The sequence below is a fragment of the Melopsittacus undulatus genome, chromosome 1, assembly GCF_012275295.1.
Source record: "Melopsittacus undulatus isolate bMelUnd1 chromosome 1, bMelUnd1.mat.Z, whole genome shotgun sequence".
Classification (NCBI taxonomy): Eukaryota; Metazoa; Chordata; class Aves; order Psittaciformes; family Psittaculidae; genus Melopsittacus; species Melopsittacus undulatus.
In genome coordinates this window covers 84,517,315-84,538,939 of record NC_047527.1, presented here as the reverse complement: position 1 = coordinate 84,538,939, position 21,625 = coordinate 84,517,315, and the positions used below count along the sequence as shown (strand labels likewise).

Here is a 21,625-nt window from a genome sequence, read left to right as displayed (position 1 = left end):
AAGACACAGCCAAACAACAATCTGGAAAGGCCTTCCTCTACCTCCTGAATTAAAGGTAGCAAGTTCATAGAACCATAGAATCACAGAATCATACAATGGTTAGGGTGGAAAAGGACCTTAAGATCCTCTAGTTCTAACCCCATGCCATGGACAGGGATGCCTCACACTAGACCATGCTGCCCAAAGCTCTGTTCATCCTGGCCTTGAACACCGCCAGGGATGGAGCATGTCCCAGCACTTCTAAGATAACTGCCTTGCCATTTATCTCCTTTTGCATTTTTCAGGAACTACCAAATTCCATCCTGCTGTTGAGCAAGCTTGTTCACTTGAGCAAAGGATTTGGCTACATCCTGCATCCTGGGATTGTCACACCCACAACATGTGAAAGTCAGCCCCACAGGCAGAAACACTGCTGCCTACAACATTCTTTGCTCCCCTCCAGCTTCTCTTTCCAGTACTGCTGCTGCTCTGGGGAAAGCTAAAGCTGAGAAGTTACATTCTCCTAGGAAAAGCTGACTCCCACAGCTTCTTCTTTGATGGAGGGTGGTGTCCTGCCCTATCTAAAACCAAAATTTACCACTGAGTAGTCTTACTCCCCTCCCAATTTATTTGTGAAGAAGGAGCATGGCTGGGAAATGAAGGAAACAGGGTATCAGGAGAATGGCTTTCTACATCCTGCTGCAAAGTGGGAGATACAATCCAGTCTCTTCCAGTTTTCTCTCTGAAACAAGTAGTGAAAGAAGGAAATACATCTTTTTCCCTCCCAGAGAGGAAGGAGGCACCCTGCTGATGTCAACACAGGAGTCACGGACAATGTGGAGACGATCAATATGATCAAACGATTGCCAAACTTTATTAGATACAGTGCTCTTCTTATACCCTTACACCCTTATGTGACAGCCTTGGATACTGAGCTCTAATTGGTTAGTCTAGAGGTTACTATCGTTTACAGAGCTGATGTTTACAACTTGTTATAATTGTGATTAAATACCTTACTCTAAAATACAGTGGGAAAATACAACCTTGGCAGAGATCATTCTCTGCACATTTTCAGTGGAAAATTACAGAGGCCTAACAAGACAATTGACCTTGCTTATGCCTGCCAAAAATCTTCTTACTTTACAGTAACAAGGCTCAGAGTATCTGGATCGCTCACTACGTGGCCTTGGCTCTTTAAGAATTCCCACATGCTGATTCTGCTGCTTCTCTTTATCTTGCCCTGCTGCATCATCTCAAAGATGTGGCAAGCATCTGCAGAAAGCATACAACAACAGCAAGAGGGAAACAGAAACAAATCAGAAAATAAGAGTGATACACCATGTTCAGAGAAGCACCTCTCCCTGAAGGACCTACGTGCATCTGATAACCTATGTCTCAAGGTGAACACTAACAACCTTGCAGCAGACAACAATAGCTGGGCCCATAACCACAACATGTTCTTTCTTCTTTAACCTGGGGCTTTCTGCAGAGGTGCAATCATCCAGCCTGTGCTCCAGCAGCTTCTCTGCCTGAGGGCTACACTTAGCTGGGCTGCCTCAGCATGGGCACTTTATCTCAGGGGTCTCAGCATGTTTTTCTTCCTGTGCTAGCAAGAGCCAGGGGGTGGAGGGGGAACATGGTGGTCTTCAGCATTGCATCCTGAGCTTTGAGCATTTACCAGACTATAGGTCAGGATGTGGGAGGCCTAACCAGATGGTATGAGACCCAGTCCAGGGGGCAGAAAGTATCCCAGTTACACAGCTTTGGGAACAGATCCTGGCAGCAGGATGCTTCTGTATGGTAAGAATTTTAGGGCTTTTTCCGTTGGCTTCATGCAAAAAATGGCTAGGAGGAGGTGAAGGCACCACCAGCCCAGCTCAGTGCGGTCAGCACTGCTGGTCATGTGCAGGGAAAAGCACTGAGCCAGAGCAGCTCCTTTGTACAGGCTGGTGCTCCTTGTCCCTCCACAAGCTTGGCTGGATGTGGAATTTACCCATGGCACCACAGAGAGTTAGACACTGCTATGGTAGCACTTTCAGCTGAGGTCCCCAGCTCTGAATACTTGCTACTGTACTCCAGCTATGGATCTGGTTTCTTAACCCTTAGATCTAGGCCACATATTTCACCAGAACTATGCGGGAAGCTTGAAGCATCGATTGTTTTGGCTTGAAATGAATGTGGGTCTCATAAGGCTTTTGTTGAGCTCCACAGACACTGTCAGCCGGCACCTCTGGATGGCTTGCACAAAACAAGCAAAAAAGGCAATACGGTGGAGTAGCTCTTGTCTGGGGGCATGGGAGATACACCAAATGTCCCTGGGTATGTCTGCCAGGATCCATAAGCATTCACAAACAAGGAAATGGGCACGACTCTGCCAAAGCATTTCTTTTTTGACTCTGGAGGCTGTTCTCCTTCACAAGCAGCAGTCAGGTTTTTCACAGTGTTTCCCCTGTGGATCAAAGGGGCATTCGTCTTGTCGCAGGCGGTGGGCTGAGCACTGTGTTTATTTTAGGCCAACAGGGAGCTGGCTCCACTGATCAAAATGCAGCCAAACCCCATATAGATATCACAGGTTGATTGCAAATATGATTTGGTGGACTCTCACCTATTATAAAACTCTGGATTGAGAAAGCCTTCCCCATCAGTGGTCACCCCTCTACTTTTTAGTAAGATAATTTCTCACTCAGCAGACTGACAGCTGTGGAAAAGGCAGGACTCATCATTGCTGCCCTGTGTTTGGGACTGCTTTGTGGTGACAGATTGCAGGGGAGAGAACAGATAGGCAGCACAGTGGGTTGCGGTGGGGGCCTCTTGGACAAGGAGCTGACAGGGGTGTGAGTGGAGGCAGAGCTGTCTGCTGCGAGGTTGCAGGCTACACTGAGTGCTTTGCCGAAAGCTAGATGCCTCAGGAGGCATTGTGTAAGGAAGGAAGACATCCGTCAGGATATGCAGTAGAGCTCCTTCAGCAGTGCCCTTCCAGTGTTTTTAAAATCAACAGTACATGTATGGAAAAGCCAGACCCCATTTTCAAACTGCAAGTCAAATGAGGGAATAGTGTGAAACAATCTTGGAGCTGTGTAGGTGGTAGTGCTCGCTGTGACACACCATCTTATAATTAAGAATATATAATTTCATGCCTGAGGGTTCAGATGAAAAAGACGCATAGTCACACCCTCTAAAGAGCTGGAAAGAAGCTCACAATTGAAGTACTTTATTCACTGTTTTCTTTTCAAGGCAGGTATTAAGAAAGTGGGGAAAACTTCATGCTATCAGAAAGCTACAGACAAAAATAGTTCAATATCATTGTTAGAATACCTGCCCACTTTATTTGAGGTTTTTCTGTGTCACTAGATGAAAACAAGAGTAGTCCCAGGAGCAGAGACTGGAAACAAGAACTTATCTACAATAGTTGTTGAACTGCAAAGTTATCCTTGAGTTATCTTCTTGTGCCATTAGGCTGTATTAATTTGTGTAAGGGATTCAAAGAGGAAAGATGGGCAGTTCTCCCACCCAGCCTGTGCTAAAACCCAGTGCTTGATCGTGCTTGGTGCATTCTCCTGTGAGACACAGGCTTGAATTCCAGCAAGTGAATGGGGTACACTGAAGACTGTCTCTTCACATCCTGAGCCACACGAATTTCCCCACTACAGAAGTTATGTACTGTTGTCACTTTAAAAAAAAAATGAAGTCACTTTAATGGCAGTTTCAGGGAGCTCTATTTGAATACCTGCACAAGGTCTGTTTTGAATGCACTCAATGGATGTTCTCTAAGGACTTGCATCTCGATGCACCTCGTTCCTGAATTTCAGCATGAGCAAAGCACCTCCTTGCTAATCCCAAGGCAGTTCAGAGTAAGCAAACAAAACCAGTAGCTGCTCAGAATTTACAGAAGGTGAAAATGAAATATCTACAAATTTGAGATATTTCCACATGCATAAGAAGATAAAATTTTTCTTTCAGGAGGCTTTTTTCATGTACATGCTTAAAGCCAGCCTGTATTCTCTTTAGGAGAGCCACAGCATTATTCTAGTGTTGCTTCTCCTTTCTGCAGCCACCTATATTTCTGTGCATTTAACATGTTATTCACTGATTCTCTATTAGACACAAGAAAAGTACGGTTAGGAAGTGTGACTTCTGAATCTGGTTTTCATAAAGCCTATGAATACTGTCATGTAGAAGTGCTTATAAGTCCATTTTAAAAATGATCATACCTTACCAAAAAATAAAACCAAGGATCTACCAAAAGACATTTTTTTAATAAATATGGAAATGAGAAGTCTAGGTTACCCTGCTGCCATTGCTGTGTGACTGACTGTGCTGCTGGAGTAGATTAGCATGTTGCGCATTACCATCAGTCAAGGCCGGGGTACTGACTGATTTTGTGATTTAAGGGCCAAACTGTGGCCCTTCCCTCAGCTGACACCAGGGAATAAGCAATACCTAGCTGACTGAGATGTGAGCACCACTTGACTGAACATCCACAGCTGCTAATGAATCCTTAAGAAGGGCTGCGGCCATGCAACTTGGAGAAGTAGAGACATTGCAACCCAAATGCATCAAGCCAAATTTCAAGGAGTGGTGGAGACTTGCTGTGTAAATTTCTACCACCACCCCTTGAAAGGAAACCACACGCAAAGTTAGCTCAGACTGAACACAAACATAAAGAATGGTACTGTAAAAGTGAAACTTTCAACACTGATCGTGTCTGTAAATTCAGTCTCAGTCCACGAGCACTGAAAAATGGTATTTCTTCAGCTTATAGGTGAAAAGATCTACATTTTGAGAATAACCATTACTCCAATCACAGCTGAGTTTTTCCCAATTACTTCCAGTTCCAGACAGGAGTAGGAAAAAAAAGCAGATCCTACACAGTTCAGTAAGTATAACACAGGATATTAAAGTCAGGAGAACCTGAGATTTTGCAATGTGCATGTACGTTTGGGTCTAAGACACAATACCTAATAACTCTACTGGGTTTATACCAGCTCACATATTTTGTGATACAATGTGGTGACTGTAAACTAGTTTGACCAGCTGTAAATCAGTAACCAATCAAAGTTTGGTGAAGCTAGCCAAATCCAGCTAACTGATGTGCAAGATGCAGAACCATAGAATGCAGTTTGTGTAAGAAGGGACCTTTAAAGATCACCTAGTCCAACCCTGGGGGCTCAGGGCAGAGCAGCAAACACATCTGAACCTTGATATTCGCAAAGACAACGTGTGTTCCCTTGGCGAGCTGAGAACTGCAGGGAGAGAAGAGGCATTGGACATAGTTTGCACAGATGGGGATTGGCTGAGACGGGCACAGCCTTTGGTAGAGTTTGCACTGAGGGGGGAAAAAAGCAAAAGAAATATGTCACACAAACATGTGGTTTTTCCTCTTCACAATGTTAATCTTCTTTGCATAGTGCATGAGATTGTGGAAGTCATAAAACCACTGCTATTGCATGTACCAGAAATGTCCCAGGTGCATCCCTTACGACAAACAGGGCTCACTACATGTCTCCACATATCCATGCTCTGGCAGCACAGAAATGGTCCTGCTTAGCCAGCATTAAATGGATATTTTTACTGCAAACATTCCCCTCTACTTCTTTCACTTCCAGGACTAGCCTCCCTCATTCTGCAGTGATAGCAAGTGCAGATCCATCCCCCTGCTAACCCATAGTGTCGTCAGACACTCAAGAGTGCCAAAATAGAATATACTGAAGGTTGGGGTGTCTATACCCATTTCTGAGAAAAGATAGGAATAAAGGGAAAGTTTTTTCCCTTGTGGCATTTACCACTTCATCAGTGAGATACCCATCCCTGTATTTTCAGAAGCAGTGTTGATTTTTGAGGTTGCAGTGTTCAAAACTTCCCCAGAGAATGTAAACACCTTATGTTGATAACTTTAGTTAACAAAAGCATCATCTAATAGGTAAATTGGGCTGCCTGCAACTCCAAATTAGACAATCAAGAGTAGGCTGTTTTTTTTACTCTTTTATTGTCCTGCTCCTGTCTGTTCTTGCTCAATCAGGTCGCCTAGAGCACATTACTCAGGATTGCCCAGATGGCTCTTGAATACATCCAAGGAAGGAGACTCTACAACCTCTATAGGCAACCTATTTCAAACCTTTTCTTCATTTCTCAGATCATGGAGAGAGCCCCATCTTTCATGTCTGTATCTCAGATTGTTAAAATTCACCAACAGCAGCATGTAAAGAAGAAAAAACATGTATTGGAAGTTCATGGCTAAAGCTCACACATCAGTAACTTCAATGGGGTGCTTTAAAACATTTTCCTCCTATTCTTTGAGACTGAAAACTCTTGGTTTATCCCCATATAAAGACAGACTTCTTTACTATGTAAATAATTAACCATCGTTAGAAATATGTGGGTTTGGATCTTGTTACAGCAGACAGTGTGCATACAAATTTCTCTTTGGAGTAATCTGAGACTTTAGGGAGCACACAGGAGGGACAGTCCAGAGAGGTGATGGAGTCTCAATCCTTAGAGATATCCAAAAGCCATCTGTACATGATCCTGGACAACCAGCTGTACATGGCCCTGCTTGAGCAGGGGAGGTGGACCAGATGACCTCCAGAGGTCCCTTTTAACCTCAACCCTTTCGTCACCATCATTAATATGCATATGAAAGCATATGAATGCAGGAGCATATGTGGTCATTGAGGAAACAAAATGTTATTCATATCCAATGAGGCTAAGACAAAATTTACTCTTATTCTGGATTCAGATCAATATTTGCAATTCAAGGAGCCTAGTGGCAGAGCATTCAATTGATCGGTTCTAAACTAAACTGGTTTTAGGGATCACTTTGAAATACAAACTAGCTGCCAAAGGATTAAGAATGCATTGAGGAAAAAATACAATTTCTCATTTTGATCCAACTGTTTCTCACAGTGTTGGAAAATGGCCCTGATTTTAAGGTGAGCAGAGTTTGCCAAAGAAAAGAATGGTATCGGTAGGATTATGTCGAATAAAGAACAAGAAAGGGTGATCAGCCATAAAGACCTCCTTGAGAGGAAGAGACCTCCCCATGATGGCAGCTGCTGTACCAGCTGCTGCTACAGTGCCTTCCTCATTGACTTCCACATATGTCTTATGGACAACCTTTGACAGTACCAGAGACTTTGCAAATGACATTGCAGAAAGGTCAGCTTTTGATTCACTGAAGACGTCGGTCATCCCCATCTCTTGTAATACCTCATTGAGGTTAAAGGTGCCTTCAAGCTTGAATCGCGGGAGGTACACCTCTACTGTTGTCTCAAACATGTGCTCTGAAGAGGCCCACAGCATTAAATTTTCATAAGTCATTGTGCTTTCAATCTAGAAGATAGGAGGAAAAAGAGCTTAAAATAGTGAGCAGCTTTGAAAAATTTAGATCTTTATCCAGACATAATTCAGACAATGAACTTCCAGCCACAGTACATGATATATACTGCCTTACCTGCTCCAGCCCAGTGGTAGATCCATCAGCTGTACCACTTGGCAGCAGGATGACCATGCTCAGTGACTTCTGAGCATAAGGGAGTTCAAGGATCTGAGCATCCATCTCCTCAATGTAGCCTAATTTAAATGTTCTTTTCTGATACATCATCTGCACACGTTTTTTCTCATTCTATTTAAAAGAATTATACAGTCAGTGCTGCTCTTAACATTTAAACTTATTATAGATGTAGTATCAGCAGTCAGGGTTTCAGAAGTAATTGCTGTTAGGCTAAATATCTTTCTTCATTTTGTTGCATCTACACTGATACACAAAACATCAGCTTTGCCATGTGTAAATAAAGGGGATAATTCTTTAGGGAAAATAAACAACTAAACAAACCAACCAACCATTTCCCCGCAACTGATCAGATAATGAAGTTGCTTAATAGTGTTACACTTCCAAACAGGCTGATACTGGCTGGATTTGCGAGTCCCAACTTGGACTGGGATAAAGAAGAAATAGCACTGAAAGAATCAGGTTGTCATCAGACTGATTGTTTAGACAGGAAGCAATAAATAGGTTAAAAGCAAAACCATAGCCTTTCTCAGGTATCCTCTTCTAAGTTTTATTATCTTGCCTCTCTTTGTGATGGGGTTGTTTGAAAGCTTTATAAAGACTCAAATTGCCTTTTACAGTTAGCTCACATAGATGACTTCCAGAGTAGTGAAAGAAAACTTTTTCTAATGATGTTTTCAGCAAAAATCCAGCTAGTATTGATTAGCATAGAATATATAAAAATATGCTTTTCTATGAAAAAACCTCCTGCCCCCTCTACCCAACAGGAAAGGCAGGTTAATTTCACAGCTCACCCACACCTTGCTCACAGGCAGCTGAGCCCTGGGCATTGTGCTTCTTTGTAATGCTTACTGCAGTGCTTACAGTACGTAGGGTAAATAATGTTAAGATTTATAGAATGTAGATCTACCTGATTCAGTTTAAAGTCTCTCTGTACTGTTTTTTGTTCCTCAAACTTGTGCTCCCAGGATGCTTTGAAGTAGATTACATTCACCAGCACCAGCAATGCATGTACATCAATCACACCAGGAGCAAAGAGTTCTTTGATTTTACCTAAAGAAAATTTCAGTATTTGTTAGTTGCCATTAAGACTCTGGACTGAGATAATTGTCTGTGAACTTAGTTCTGGAGAAACTTAGAAATCCAGTTCTTGGTTTATTCAAAGGGGTAACATAGGAAAACAAGTGGTAGATTCCTCTGCACTGTTACCACTCAGGGAGGACAGGGAGGGCCATCAAATTAGCCAGCTGTCAGAGTCAGTGACCGTATATATATGCCAGGTGACATTAACCATAAGGAAGGAAGCAGCACATTAGTCACTTATTTTGGGCTACATGAGGGAATCTTTCCCTTTGCGCCAAGCGCATCAGTTAACCGGCTGTGAAGCTTCCGACTTTATACACAGAAGCTGAAGTAGGAGTTAGCAGGTTCACAGGCTTCATGTGAGCATCCAGAGCAATGATGGCTCCTAACCCTGGGGATAGTGCCTGGTGAACCTTCAGCCCTCTTACTGGGAGCCAACTGGAGTGAACAGTTCTTTTCAACATCAGTCACAGGCCGCTCTGCCAGTACAAGGAAAGGGTTGGTCAGGAGATGGGCAACTAATAAATTACAGAAGCCTTCAAATCTATTTGCCTGTTCCCCTCTAAGTTCTGGTTTATGTTCAGCCACAAGGTTTAGAAAACTTTCATCCTGCTGCTACTGCAGCTCTGGCAAAACTAAAGGAAAATGCCACCTGTCATGTTTAGTCTAATCAGCAAGAGCAAATGGCCTCTGCTAACCTGTCAAGTGCAAGAGCTGATTGATTGCCACTTGTGATAGTGAGTCTTGCTTGTGGTAACATCTCTGATCTTTGCGGGCATTGCTCTACATATAATCAGGTCTTCAGTCATCCTTCTCCTTTCCCCCCGCCCACCCGAGGCTATTCCCAGTCTCACCATGAAGCTCATAGCTTCCACCTCCTGCTGTCCTGTCTCTGCATTTGTGGCTGTGCACAGGAGCAATTTCTCTGAGCCTTACAGGTTCTATTGCAATTATCATGCCAGGCATAAGGGCAGGAGTACAAAAGTATCTGGCAACAAACACACATTTAATTCAGAAATAATTTAGCTGATAACTTACTCTAATATTTCAAGAGTGGATGGGAAGACATAATGTCTTTAAACAGCATAAGGTTGAACACCCAGAAACATGAGCAAATCTGCTCTTCATGCCCTGGAATTTCTTTTGTTGAAGCAGTGTAAGAAGTCAGTGATAGTACGGCTACTGATTTACTTTGGTTTACCTTGCGTCTCACTTTCAACCCAAGTGTTGATTTTTATTCTGGCAGCTTCAACAGCACCATGAAAGTCTACTGTTTGTACCATTGCTCCATATAGTTCCTCAGAGCAAGTTAGAAATTGCTGTAAAGCAAAATAAAGATCATGAATTGATCAAATCTGTTAAGCACTTACTGCCTTTTGAAAGAAATCAATGGTTCAGAACTATTTTAGAAATTATGAGGGACCTGTTGACTACATAAGGCAAGATTTCATTCTGGAAGCATCAACCATCTGAAGTTTATTCAGTGAATCTTTGAAAGAGATATTTATTCTATTGCACAGGCAAAAGAAGTAAATAAGTAGGAAGAAAGCCAGAAGAGTCTTCCCATGGAGAACTGTATAGCTGAGGTACAGATAAAACAAAAAAACTAGAGAAGATGCAAGGTGTGTTGTTTAATGCTTAAGTATCCAAATCATTCCACAGAAATAACTGACAAAAAAGCAAAGATGTCACTAGCAAGTTATCCATACTAGGTAGTTGGAGACTGCTCTGTCATTCAGTGAGAAAGGAGTAAGAAATTCAGCACAGCAGCCCTCCACATGGAAGGGTATAACATCTCAGGTGATAAATCCTCTCCAACCTTCCTGCTGCCCCAGCATCCAACTTGCCAGCACAGAAGTAAGTAACTTATAGACAGCTCGAATAGGCATATTTGGCTGTAGTCATACTCTGAGTGTAGACTTATGCCAAAAATAAACAGACTCCTGCTTTATTTTTGCTCTCTAGCCATTGATATCAACAGGATGGGTTTTTAAAACAAAATAACTAAAAACTGTCACTCTTGTCTCTTTCCCAGCAGCCCTAAAAGATATGCCAAGTGCTCCATTTAACACATGAGCGGGACATCAACGAGGCTCACAGTTACAGAGAAGCTTGAGGTGAGGGCCACAGCAGTTAGCAGATACAGGTAACTTACCTGCTGGAGTTCAAATCCTTGTTGTATAAAGAGATTGTTGGCAAGGGTTAAAATATATCTTTCGCCAAGGTTTTGTAGCTGTAAAAGCAGTGCCTGGAACTCTTTATGGTTGAGGTCTCCATCCTTGTTACACTGGGAATATTACAAACACAGCAACTATAACAATTCCTCCATATGGCTTTGGCTGTTAATTTACATCCTAATTAGATTACACCATAGGGCTAACTCCTGCTGTACTGGTTTTTAAATCCAGTTAGTCTAAGCTCTGTAGCTTGATCTTCCTTCAGCTGAGAAGACTCAAGGCTTTGGTATTCACTTCATGGAAGACTTGGCCCTTAATAAAATATCACACTGTATCAGGCATTTCCCACTGGATTAGGCAGTCTGTGAGTGTGATCTTGGCTCCCTCCAGTAGCAGACTCTAGTGCTTTATACCAAGAAACCTACCGTGAAGACAAGGCTCCAGTTCCCTTCACCCAAGGGCGTACCTGTGAGGGGGAAAGCTGTCTCTCCGCGCTCCCTTCTGGCTCTGTTTCTGTGCTCTCAGGATCAGATCCCAGGCTCATTCTTCCTGTAGTTTTTCTGACATGGAGCACCTGCAAATTATGGCAACTGCAACTAGGATAAAAGCATTTCCCTTGGTTAAAAGGTCTGCTATGCTGCCCTGCATAAACGGTGTAGATTTATGAAAGATGTTTTCTCAGCTTCTGCCAGGCTAAAGTGACAGGCTTGAAATTGTTCATATATTAATGTTCAAATTCACATTTCTATTTCAGCTAACCGGGAAGAGTTTGCATTTAATCCCTCAAGTTGTTACTCTCCACTACCTCAAAATGCTTACATGTGATTTGTATTTTATTGCTACAGTTATCTTAAATTTCAAAACAAAAAGTTGCCTCAGGCAAAGAGATGAAAATAGTTTTCTTTGAAAACATCAGAACTGGTTTTTTGCAATCATTCTTCGCATCGGTTTAGGAGGTATACCAAAACCACACTGCTCTTAGTGGAATCTATTCCTTGTTTCTAATGTGAAAAATGTTCAGCAGCTTCTCCATTATAATATGACATCACACATAGACAATCTTTATATTGAAGATACTGGACTTTTCCTAAAGTAAGCAAGAGTTCCTGTGTATTTGGTTTATGAGGCAAGATTATGGTAGACATGGGCCTGCAGGGGTGGCCTCTGTAGAGACTGGGGACTGACCCTGGCTTAAAAATGAGTCAAGTCTGTTTTGACATGACAGTAATTGGAGAGTGATATCCCTGTCCTTATCTCAACCTACAAGCTCTTTCATCTTATTTTGTCTCCTGTTTCTTGTTGAAGAAAGGGAGTGAAAGCGTGGCTGTGGGGACATCCAGCAGCCACCAGCTAGATCAACCACCCACACCCTTGAAACCTCATGAGAAGGGCACATCTGTCTTGGCTGTGGGTGACCCAGCAGCCAGACTGCACATGGCAGCATTAGGGCATGATGGATGAAGATCTACCAGTACAGAGCCAGCTACTGGCAAGAACCTGTGCCTTAGGATTATTGTTCTCTTACCACTCATGAGCACAAATGAGAGAAGAGGATTGCAGAAAGAAGAACTTGTGCTGCAGGGAGTAAAGGCACAGCAGTCGGAGAGGTGGCCTTCACCACTTCCCTGAACACCTGGGTCCCTGTGAGCTCTCTCAGTGAGACATTTTGACTCTTGAATGTTGTGGTAAGTGAGCCGATGCTTCCAGACAGACAGGTGCTATCACTTCAGGTTTCTGCAACTCTCCCCACTACCCACAGGGATCCACATTTTCAGTATTCTCAATAGCAACCACGAGAGGAAGCACCTGCCTGTAATTCTGAAACAAAGCCTGGCATTCTGACTGCACGAAAAGCAAGAGTGCCCCACTGTGGTGTATCACCTCCTCCCATTTAGCTCTTGCTCCCTGCTCCTGAATCTGCATGGGTGCATGGTGCTATTCACATATGCAGATGGCAACGATCACAGTGCACCAAGCACAACTGTGAAGGCAGCACCTGTGTTTGTATTCGTTGCTCATTTCCTATGAGACCCTCACACACGTGTCATGCTAGGATGCCCAACATTTTTGTTAGAGGAAGAGCAAGCAATGTGGAAGCATCTCAGCATGTTTCATTAATACTTACTTCTTCTATCTGAGCAGCAGTGTTGTTTCTTGCACCTAGATGGACCAGGGCCAGGGCAACAGAGATGCTCATTGGAGAAAAGACAATATTTGTGTTCTCTGCATTTCTGTTGAGCTTATTGTAGAGATCAAGGCAAAACTCAGTAACTGATCTAGAAATGGAGCCCATCATGAAGCAGTTTTTGGCTGGGAGCACAAAAGAAAGAAGAAATTAAATGCATTTGGTGCCTAGTTAGACCACACTGTGAAACATCTGCCTGCCCTGAGATTGTCCCATAGCTGCTAAAGAAAAGAAGTTTTCTAAATTCTGACAGTTAGAAACAACCATCCTCACACACATTTGATGGTCAATGCTACCCAGCAGGAACAGGGGCACAGAAGGTTTGGAAAAGGGATACATGCTTACAACATACGTGAATTCCTGAGAAAGGACCATTTTTCTGTCTTATCCCATGGTGCATGGTGGTGAAATTAGTCAACTGTGGATTAACATTTTACTTCTCCAAACTGGTTTCATGTATACAGTTCTATCAACTCTTTCTTCTTCTAACAACTTAAGATTAGTGACAGAAACTTGATGACAGAAACTACTCCTGCATATAACCATGTCTGGTAACCAGATGTATGAGGGTTTCAAACAACAGGTTTATGAAAATAAAATCACTATTAATTAAATGTTTTCTTATATGAAAAAGGGTCATGAACAGCTATGGAAGCTGAATACAGAAACATGAACAATTTGAAATACACCTTTTCACTCCTCTTGAGATTGGACTCGGTGATTTTAAAGGTCTTTTCCAATTTAAACTATTCTATAAGTTGCCTTAGATACACAGATTCAGGCAGGATACACAATTAAAATTTCCAAAAAAAGCAATAGCTCAACAGCCCTGAAAAGAAGTCCGTAAGTTCCTGCTCAAGGATATGACAAGACCCCTGTCACTCTCTTGTTTTGTACCGGAAAACTTAGGGTCTGATACCTTTTGTGTGGGTTATTTACATTAAATCCACTCTGCTAAGAACAAGTTCCAAGCAGGAGGCTATCTGAAACAAAGGAGGCTTGAAACTCCATTCCTGTCCTGTAGGAGAGAATCGTAAAACTGTTGTGTGGATATCAGTAGGATCACATCAGCTTTATACCCCAAAAAAACCCACATCACTTTCAGTGTCAAACAAATGATATTTTGGACAGTGCACCAGAAAAAAAACTTGTGAAAAAGCAAAGCAATGCACTCCTGCCTGCTTGTAGACATAGAGTAGCTATGGCCTGTGTTCCAGAAAGATATTTTTAGGGAAAATACTCAGCCACAGTATGGAGAGAATGCTCTTGTGTCTCCAGCGGCACAGATCTGGCTGGCTTTAGCTTTCAGCCTTCACTACTACAAGCACAGGTTGGGTCCATAAGAAGCTGCTGGAGCTCCTCTCTATTGACAAGATGGGCAAGTGCACAGCTGGGTGGTTATTCCCACTGCCCACAGAAGGCAACGCAGACACTCTCAACCCTGTGCTGCCCAGCTGCTGCTGCCTGCAGGTCCAATTTATGTGAGAAGCACAAGCCTGTGTCACCAGAAGGCTAAGTAAGGGTGAGGTGAGGCTGGTGCAAAGCTGAACTTCAGGATCTTTCATTAGCAGAGCCCTTGTAAAACCTGTCCTGGGCTGTTGGTGTCCCGACCCCCTTTGCAAGGGGTCTACAGCCTTCTTGGGAAAGGGCTGTCTGGTGCTGGGACCTCCATTCCCTTCCAACCAATGCTCTTCTGCTACCCTGCTCTCCCACTAAGGCTCAAGCTCTTCTCCCCTTCAAAGTTTTCTTTACCCAAAGAGCTATACAACACTTCCTGTGTTGTCCTCAAGATGCAGAACGCTCACTACCACTCACTCAGCCATGGGGCAGACACAGACTTTGCATGAGAAGCTGGGGCGCAGGTGTCAGAAGAGTTACCAGGGTGCTGAGAGTTGATGTGGCTCAGCTGAGATGCACATCTATCTACACAAACAATCTTAGCCCATAGCAAATGCCATACAATGGGAGTGAACTCAGCCCAGAGGAAAACAGGCTTAGCCTAAGAGGATTGCTGCAGTAGATTGGAAGAGCTGCAAAGTCAACTTGCTGAATATATTAAAGTGCCACATGTAGCAAATGCAGATGTTTCTTGCCTTTTGACTAGCCTGAAAAGCACAGCAATAATCAGTGCTTCATTGTGTTTCTGACTAATGCTCTGTGGAAAGAACTTGCAATGCTGAAAGAAAAAGTTTATATATGTTTCATACTGAGACATTTATTATCTCCTTAAGTACAGAAGTGCTTCACATACAGACCCTACTAATAGGCAAAACAGAGGAGCAATACCCCAAAGGATCCCTGAACAAACAAATTAAAGGTGAGTTGTATCTCATTAATTCTGAAAACAGCTGTTCTAGCTCTGGTATTTGTGTCTTTATATGAAACATCATTTTCCATTTCCTTTTAATAACACAGTCACCTTACCACAAGAAAAAGACATTGCACTGCATAGTCACGTCTCTTTTTTGCCACATTCATTACCTACTATCCAGAACCTTCTGAAAACAAAACTCAGTGCTTCTTCAGTGCTGAAGTTTGTATTGCTCCACTTCCACACCTCTTGGAAGACCTGAAATGGAGCTGTGAGATTGTTCACATCAAATGTAGGTCATGAGGCATACTGCAGGTGTGCCCAAACCTCAGGACAAGTCAAGGAGAAGAAAAGAGTTAATAAACTTCCTTGTCAGGAAGGAGGCACCTCCGCCCCACCTTGCAGGAAGAGGACTGACTGCTAAGGAGAGAGGGAAAGCCCAGGAGCTGGGAACAGGTTTTGAAAGCAGGCATCTGGTACACCAAGGTGGCCACTCCTTTAGAAATAGGAGCAGGCTCCTCAGGGAGATGTCCAGGTGCAAACACTGTGGCCAACTCCATGGTTTTTTGAGTGGGAACCATGTAGGGAACTGCCCTGGAAGCCCAAAGCAAGGGAGGAAAGGTGTGGGCTGGAGGAGGAAGTTGGTTACTGCAGAATAATTTAATGAACTTTCTGAATCCAAATTTGTGTGGGCACAAGTGTATGAATGATTCCATGCTATAAAGCCATGTATGTAATCTGTGTAATCACTCAATCAGTGAGAGTTTTGGAGTTACTGCAAGGACAGTGGAGTTTGGAGAACACCTATATGGTGGACAATAAATGGTAACATTACTTTTAAAAGATTTTGGAGTGGTAAAGAGAGAAGATATAAGATCAAAAGAAGTGTTCTAGGAAGATCCTAGCTGCTGTTCTGCACTAGCCAAAGTATCTGCTCTGAATGTCAGCAATAGTGCAAGCAGGGCTGGGGCTTTACAGCTGATGAAGGGAGATACTTTGCATGATGGTTCAGTAACTTCTAATGTCGTACAGCAGATAGAAATCACTGGTGCTGTTACAAATGAGCAAGCAGCTACCTAGAAAAAGAACCATGTTCACAAAAAAACACTGCATACCAGAGACCTTGTAAAGATTACGTTCTTCCATGGCTGTGTGAAATGATGAACACTCCTTTTCTATAACTATTAATGTTCTGTTCGTTATTTGCCATTTGCTTTTGGCCAAGGGTAGATGAAATCGAGACAAAAACTCTCAAATAAAAGGCTGTGCTCACAGCTGTCATAATTAGTAAGTGTATTAGATTATATTAAGCAGTTAACAGGAGAAGGCAGTAAACAAAGTGTGGAGGGTAAGTCAGCTGTGGCCTTGTTTCTAAAGTAATTCTGTATTTAATATAAGGTAAGTAAGTAGGAACCTGTTTTCCCTGATGTCACATAATAATTCCCATTACATGTTTTACTTATTCAATCTGCATCCCATTAAGGTGCTTTAATGCACATTCATTTCTCATACACAAAGGCAGAAATGACGTGTGTCTACCCTAGAAAAGGAGCACATGCCAGATAGTACTGTCTCTCCACATGAAAAATCTATGATTGGTAGAAATGACTTTCTTCTTTTTCATGACTGTTCATACAAAAAGACATTTCCAAGTGTTTCTGTGCTGATTTGGAGTGACAGGAACGACATATAAGAAAAATGATATCTCCTGCAACACAGAAACTCTAGACACCCCTAAGTGACACAAAGCATTTTCAAAATAGCATGATTTAAATTAAAACCCAATACATTTCAATACAAAATAACTTTTCAAGGCTAATGTTACCAAGTTCATTTTCCAAACAACTTAGCCTCTCAGGCTGTTACTTCTATGCCATACAGGCCTTTTTCTGACTGCTTTTATTATTTTGCATCAGTAACTTCAGTGTATTTTTTACCTTCTTCTAAGCCAGTTATTCCTGCATAAACAGACATGGATATACATTGCCCTGTTATGGGCTGCACAGTGGCAAGTTATTTGCTGTGTCTATGTGCACCTGCATAGGTTTCTTAACAAGCTCCTAAACATCACTGCCAAACTCAAGAGCTAATATGTTGATAGAAAAGACTAGCATCCCCACTAACAACAATAACAACAAAAATCTGAATACCACTCCACAGTTCCTACTTTAAATAGTCATTGTTTAAGAACAGAAACAATCCCCCAGCAGGGAGGATCAGGGTACAGGGGAAACTAAGCATGCAGCCAAAGAATTGCATGCTCTCTCCCTCATCTAGTGAACTTTTCAAGACTTTTCCTTGTACAATGGAAAGCTGGGTAAAGAAGGGAAGTTAACTGGTATCTCCCACTTTGTGGGTCTGTTTCCCCAGGTCATCAGTACCATTACTTTATGTAAAGCCCATTTCTACCTGTGAGTGTAGAGTGGACCTGAAAAAGCCTACCCTTCAGCCCTTCTTGACATATGGGTGAAAAAGCCTCTACTCTCCTCAGTAGATCAGCTACTGAACTGATCAGTCCTGTGGCAATTATAGCTTTCTGGATGGGCAGAGAGGTCCTAGTGAAATTTCAAATTCAAAACCCTCTGAAATTTCAGCAAGAATCTTTATATTCACAGCTTTGGCCATGTCCTCCTAAATTCCCCATCTACATCCAACTGAAGATCAGCTCCCTTTGTGTGAGCTCTTGAGCTACCTGGATTTTAGCAGTGTTTTTTTCTGCCTGCAGCCTGAAAAGGTATCCCCACTCTGTCCCATCTGTAAACATGATGCTTACTTTACCAACCTGCAGAATACTTTAGATCTGCCAAAAAAAGGAAAACAAGAAAAGTTATTAAAAAATAAAATAAATAAATTGTTAGAATCATTTACCTTCTTGCCCGAAGAGGTTAAATGGAGAGCACAACAGCTGAGCTCTGGAGCACGTTCTTGTGAACACTGTATTACAAAAATCTCCCACTCTCTTGTGGGAAAGCTCAGCCTCTAACCAATTGCTGATGATAGCAGCATGTTGCAATTTAATGCAAATGCCATCAACACGAAGTTCCCTACAGAAGACTGGGAAACCTGTATCTAGCAATATGCTAATAGCATTGTTTTCAAAGCTGCCCAACAAGTTTGTCAGGCAATATCTGCTGGCAACATCTCCTGATTGCAATGCCAAGTCACCTTCAGCCGGAAAAGTGGCATTAACCCTGACGATCCATGGCTGTACTGCTGCACAGTACATGGGGTCTGGCCTGGACACATGGATGAGCAGGGCTCATCCCAGGATTCAGAGAAGTCTTGTTGGATCTGAGCTTGCTTGCAGAGATAGAGCAAATGAATGGGAAATGCATGAGCTTTATGTTGCCTACAGCCATCTCTCCCAGGTAAGGAGTCAGCTTTATGTGTATAGAAGAAGCTCAATTAGAGAGGGGAAGAAGTATTTCCTTGAACTGTAGCAGGAATTCCCAGCCAGGGGGTATTCTTTGAAATCATTGGACTTAAGAATAAAGGGCTAGGAGTGCTTTATCACATAAGTCATGTCTCCAGCATAAACTGAGATGGAAATAAAGAGATAGGAAGCATGGAGCTGCACCAGCACAGGTTGCTCAGGTGTAACACTGGCTTATGGCAGTTGGACTCAGGGGTAAGTCTTAAGTCCTCTAGGGTTGTATGTGGCTTTGCAACCTGGCAAATTTTCAGTCTTTCTGTTGTCACCTCTTCTGTCTTCCTACAAAGCATAAAACTGACTTTGGATTCACAGGATATTTGAGGCATCGGATATAGCGAGGGGAGAAAGCAGGAAAGAGGAAGAAAGTCTCTCAGCGCCACTTTCACCTTCCCAAACTTCCCTTCTAGTGTGAAGCTGGGCAACCCACTTCCTCAGGCTCAGCGACCACCAGCTTTGTTCTTTCCTGCTCTGCTGCCATGGTCTCAGCCCAGCTGGCCTGGCTCCAGTGCTCCAGTGCCCATCTGAAAAGAGAGGTTTGCAAACAATGCAAGATACAATGATGAAATGAGTGCTCTTGTTACCCCTGTTCTTTTCCTCGCTTTTGTCCTTCCATTTGCAATTCACTTCTCTGTTTCCGGTTTTCCTTCCTGCATGTTTCTGTAGTGTTCCTTGATCTTCCTCCTCAGTTCTTTCTGTCTCTTTATCTGTTGGGTTTGCTTTTTAATTTATCTCTGCACATTGCCTTACCAAATACCTTTTCTTCTGCTGCTTTCATGAGTCCTAGCTTCTTTTCAGTCTAAGCATTTTTTAGTATCTTTCAAGACTTTCCTTCTTCCAAATTTCAAGCTTTTTCTGGCTCCTTACTATATTAACATCATTCCTCCAACAATTTATTTCCTCTGTACATGTATTCCCTCAGAACTTCCTTGACATCAGTTTAACTGCTTTGCCTCAGGAAATGTCAATGTATGTGTAAATTCTGCCTTTTCTAGGCCCTTAGGACAGTATATTCAGGGTTCAAATCTGTACTGCTTTTCCAGTGGGGCAAATTTGCTCTATGCAGCACTTTTCAAGTTTCAAAACCAAACTTCTCCTCCTCACAAATAACTTTTGTAGCCAGAAGACATGAAGATGTATCCCTTCTCTTCTAAAAACTGCTGGGAGCAGGAAGTGGGCAATGACTGTGCAGCTGAGCAAGTGATGAGATGACTAGGCACATAACACTGCAGTTTGCAACTGCCTGCAAAAGCCAGCCACAGCTTGCTTTTTTTCCACTGGGGCCATCACCCATCACTACATAGTAATGCTCTGTTGAAAGGTGAGGTGGAGCAGCTTGGCAATCTGAGCAAGCCCTCAGCTATGTTCACTTTCCCCATTGAAACCAACACCTTTCAGCACGTCACTGTTCTTATACACAAGCTCCCACACACGTTTTCCCATGTCCTCCCATGCAATTCCTTGCCCAAGGCCCAGGGGCCAACAAGGGTGGGACTGAACAATAGACTGTAACAGCGTTTCTCTCACATCAGAAGGAGCCTTACTGATGCTTCTCCTTCACATGCTGCAAGAAGAATGGTGTCATTCTTGGACTGGTAGAGACAAGAGGCAGAAGTAAAAAACAAACCTGAGCTTTCATGGACAAGATACCCTCTTTATAAATGACCAGTAAATGGGTTTGCCTTCTGCTGACTAAAACAGCTTTGTATCTTTGTCATCTGCTTACCTTGCACAGGCTGGGATACCCTGGCATTAGTCAGGAGGTGGAGAAAGATGAGCCCCACCCTGAGGCAGTGTTCGCCTCTGCTTTCATGGGATAACCCTTCCTAGCAAAGCCATCACAAGGAACTCTCTGAGAAGACATGCTTACATAAACTTTTGTGCATGTGCTAAATGCTCTCACCAGCATTTTAACAGAGTATGATCTCCATTGAATGAAGACTGGCTTCGGGACTGGAATGTTTTTAGAAAGCGAAAAAAGGCTGACAGAGTGGTGTCTGAGCTTTTCTCCTTCAGGAAATCTCATCCAGGCAGAAAAAGCGGGATGGGGCAATCTGCCAGAGGTTTTCATTAGTCTAGCAGGCTTATGAAAGATGTAGCAATAAGTGTAATATGCTCTGCTGGACAACTGGAACTACTTGACAAAGAGTCAGTGCCCAAACACAAACTGTACTGACTATAAGTAACTAGTCCATCTTGCCTATGTATGGATTGCCTCTGCAGCTGCTCAATCAGTTGTAACCCCATGTGCAATCTCACATGCTGACCAGCATGTACAGGAGAACCAGTAGAAACCACAGTGACAAGAGCCCTGCAGTAAGTCCAACCCCAGTCTCCAAAATAGATCAGACAATGACTGGGTGTGTAAGACAGTTTCTAGACATTCAGCTATCACTGAAGATATTGAGCTGGTAAAGATCTTTGCAGGCAATTCCTTCTCAGACAGGACGGGCTGCAAAGTAATTGCTGTATTTTTCATTCTTCTGACTACTATCCATGTACTGGGACACATGTATCCATGTATCTCATGGGTTATCCATGAATCAAACCAGAAACCCTACCTCCAAATTCACAATAACCACTGTGTTGTTCTCTGGTGTCAGAAGTATACAAATTAGGGTTTGCATGTTCCTGTTTAGAAATCTCCTTCCAGTTTCTTTCAGACTTGAAGTACCAAGAGGAATTATCAAGTAAAATGCTCCCCTTTTTTAAGGATACATAAATTATTTGTAGATTAGGACCAGCTAGTAATGTAGTCCTTACTGGTAACTATTGTTATGTGGTCCAGAAGGGCAATCCAGACACTGATTTAGTTTTTACTTTGACTTTGTGGGCTAAGTAAATGGGTTCATTTTCATTGCTATCATTTATTGGAGGCCAGGAGTGAACACTGACAGTGAACACACAAGAGTGAACACACCAACTGACGAAGGAGGTATTGCAGACATTTGAC

The 21,625-nt window shown here is 42.7% G+C and overlaps 1 protein-coding gene across 2 annotated transcripts; it reads right to left on the bottom strand.

The window, feature by feature from the left end:
• Positions 1-3,170: 3,170 nt before the first annotated feature.
• On the bottom strand, positions 3,171-18,236 carry LOC101868995 (serpin B12). Of its 2 annotated transcripts, XM_034064587.1 has the most exons (9): positions 18,111-18,236; positions 15,413-15,511; positions 12,872-13,056; positions 11,213-11,320; positions 10,725-10,856; positions 9,771-9,888; positions 8,397-8,539; positions 7,430-7,600; positions 3,171-7,308 (listed from the first exon to the last, which is right to left on the bottom strand). In XM_034064587.1, the coding sequence occupies exons 3-9, from the start codon at positions 13,040-13,042 to the stop codon at positions 6,904-6,906; spliced, it is 1,248 nt and encodes a 415-aa protein (XP_033920478.1). In that variant the 5' UTR covers positions 13,043-13,056; positions 15,413-15,511; positions 18,111-18,236; the 3' UTR covers positions 3,171-6,903. The 2 variants fall into 2 exon arrangements, with proteins under 2 accessions (XP_033920478.1, XP_033920472.1); XM_034064581.1 differs by lacking the exons at positions 15,413-15,511; positions 18,111-18,236 and adding an exon at positions 13,851-14,019.
• Positions 18,237-21,625: the final 3,389 nt, after the last annotated feature.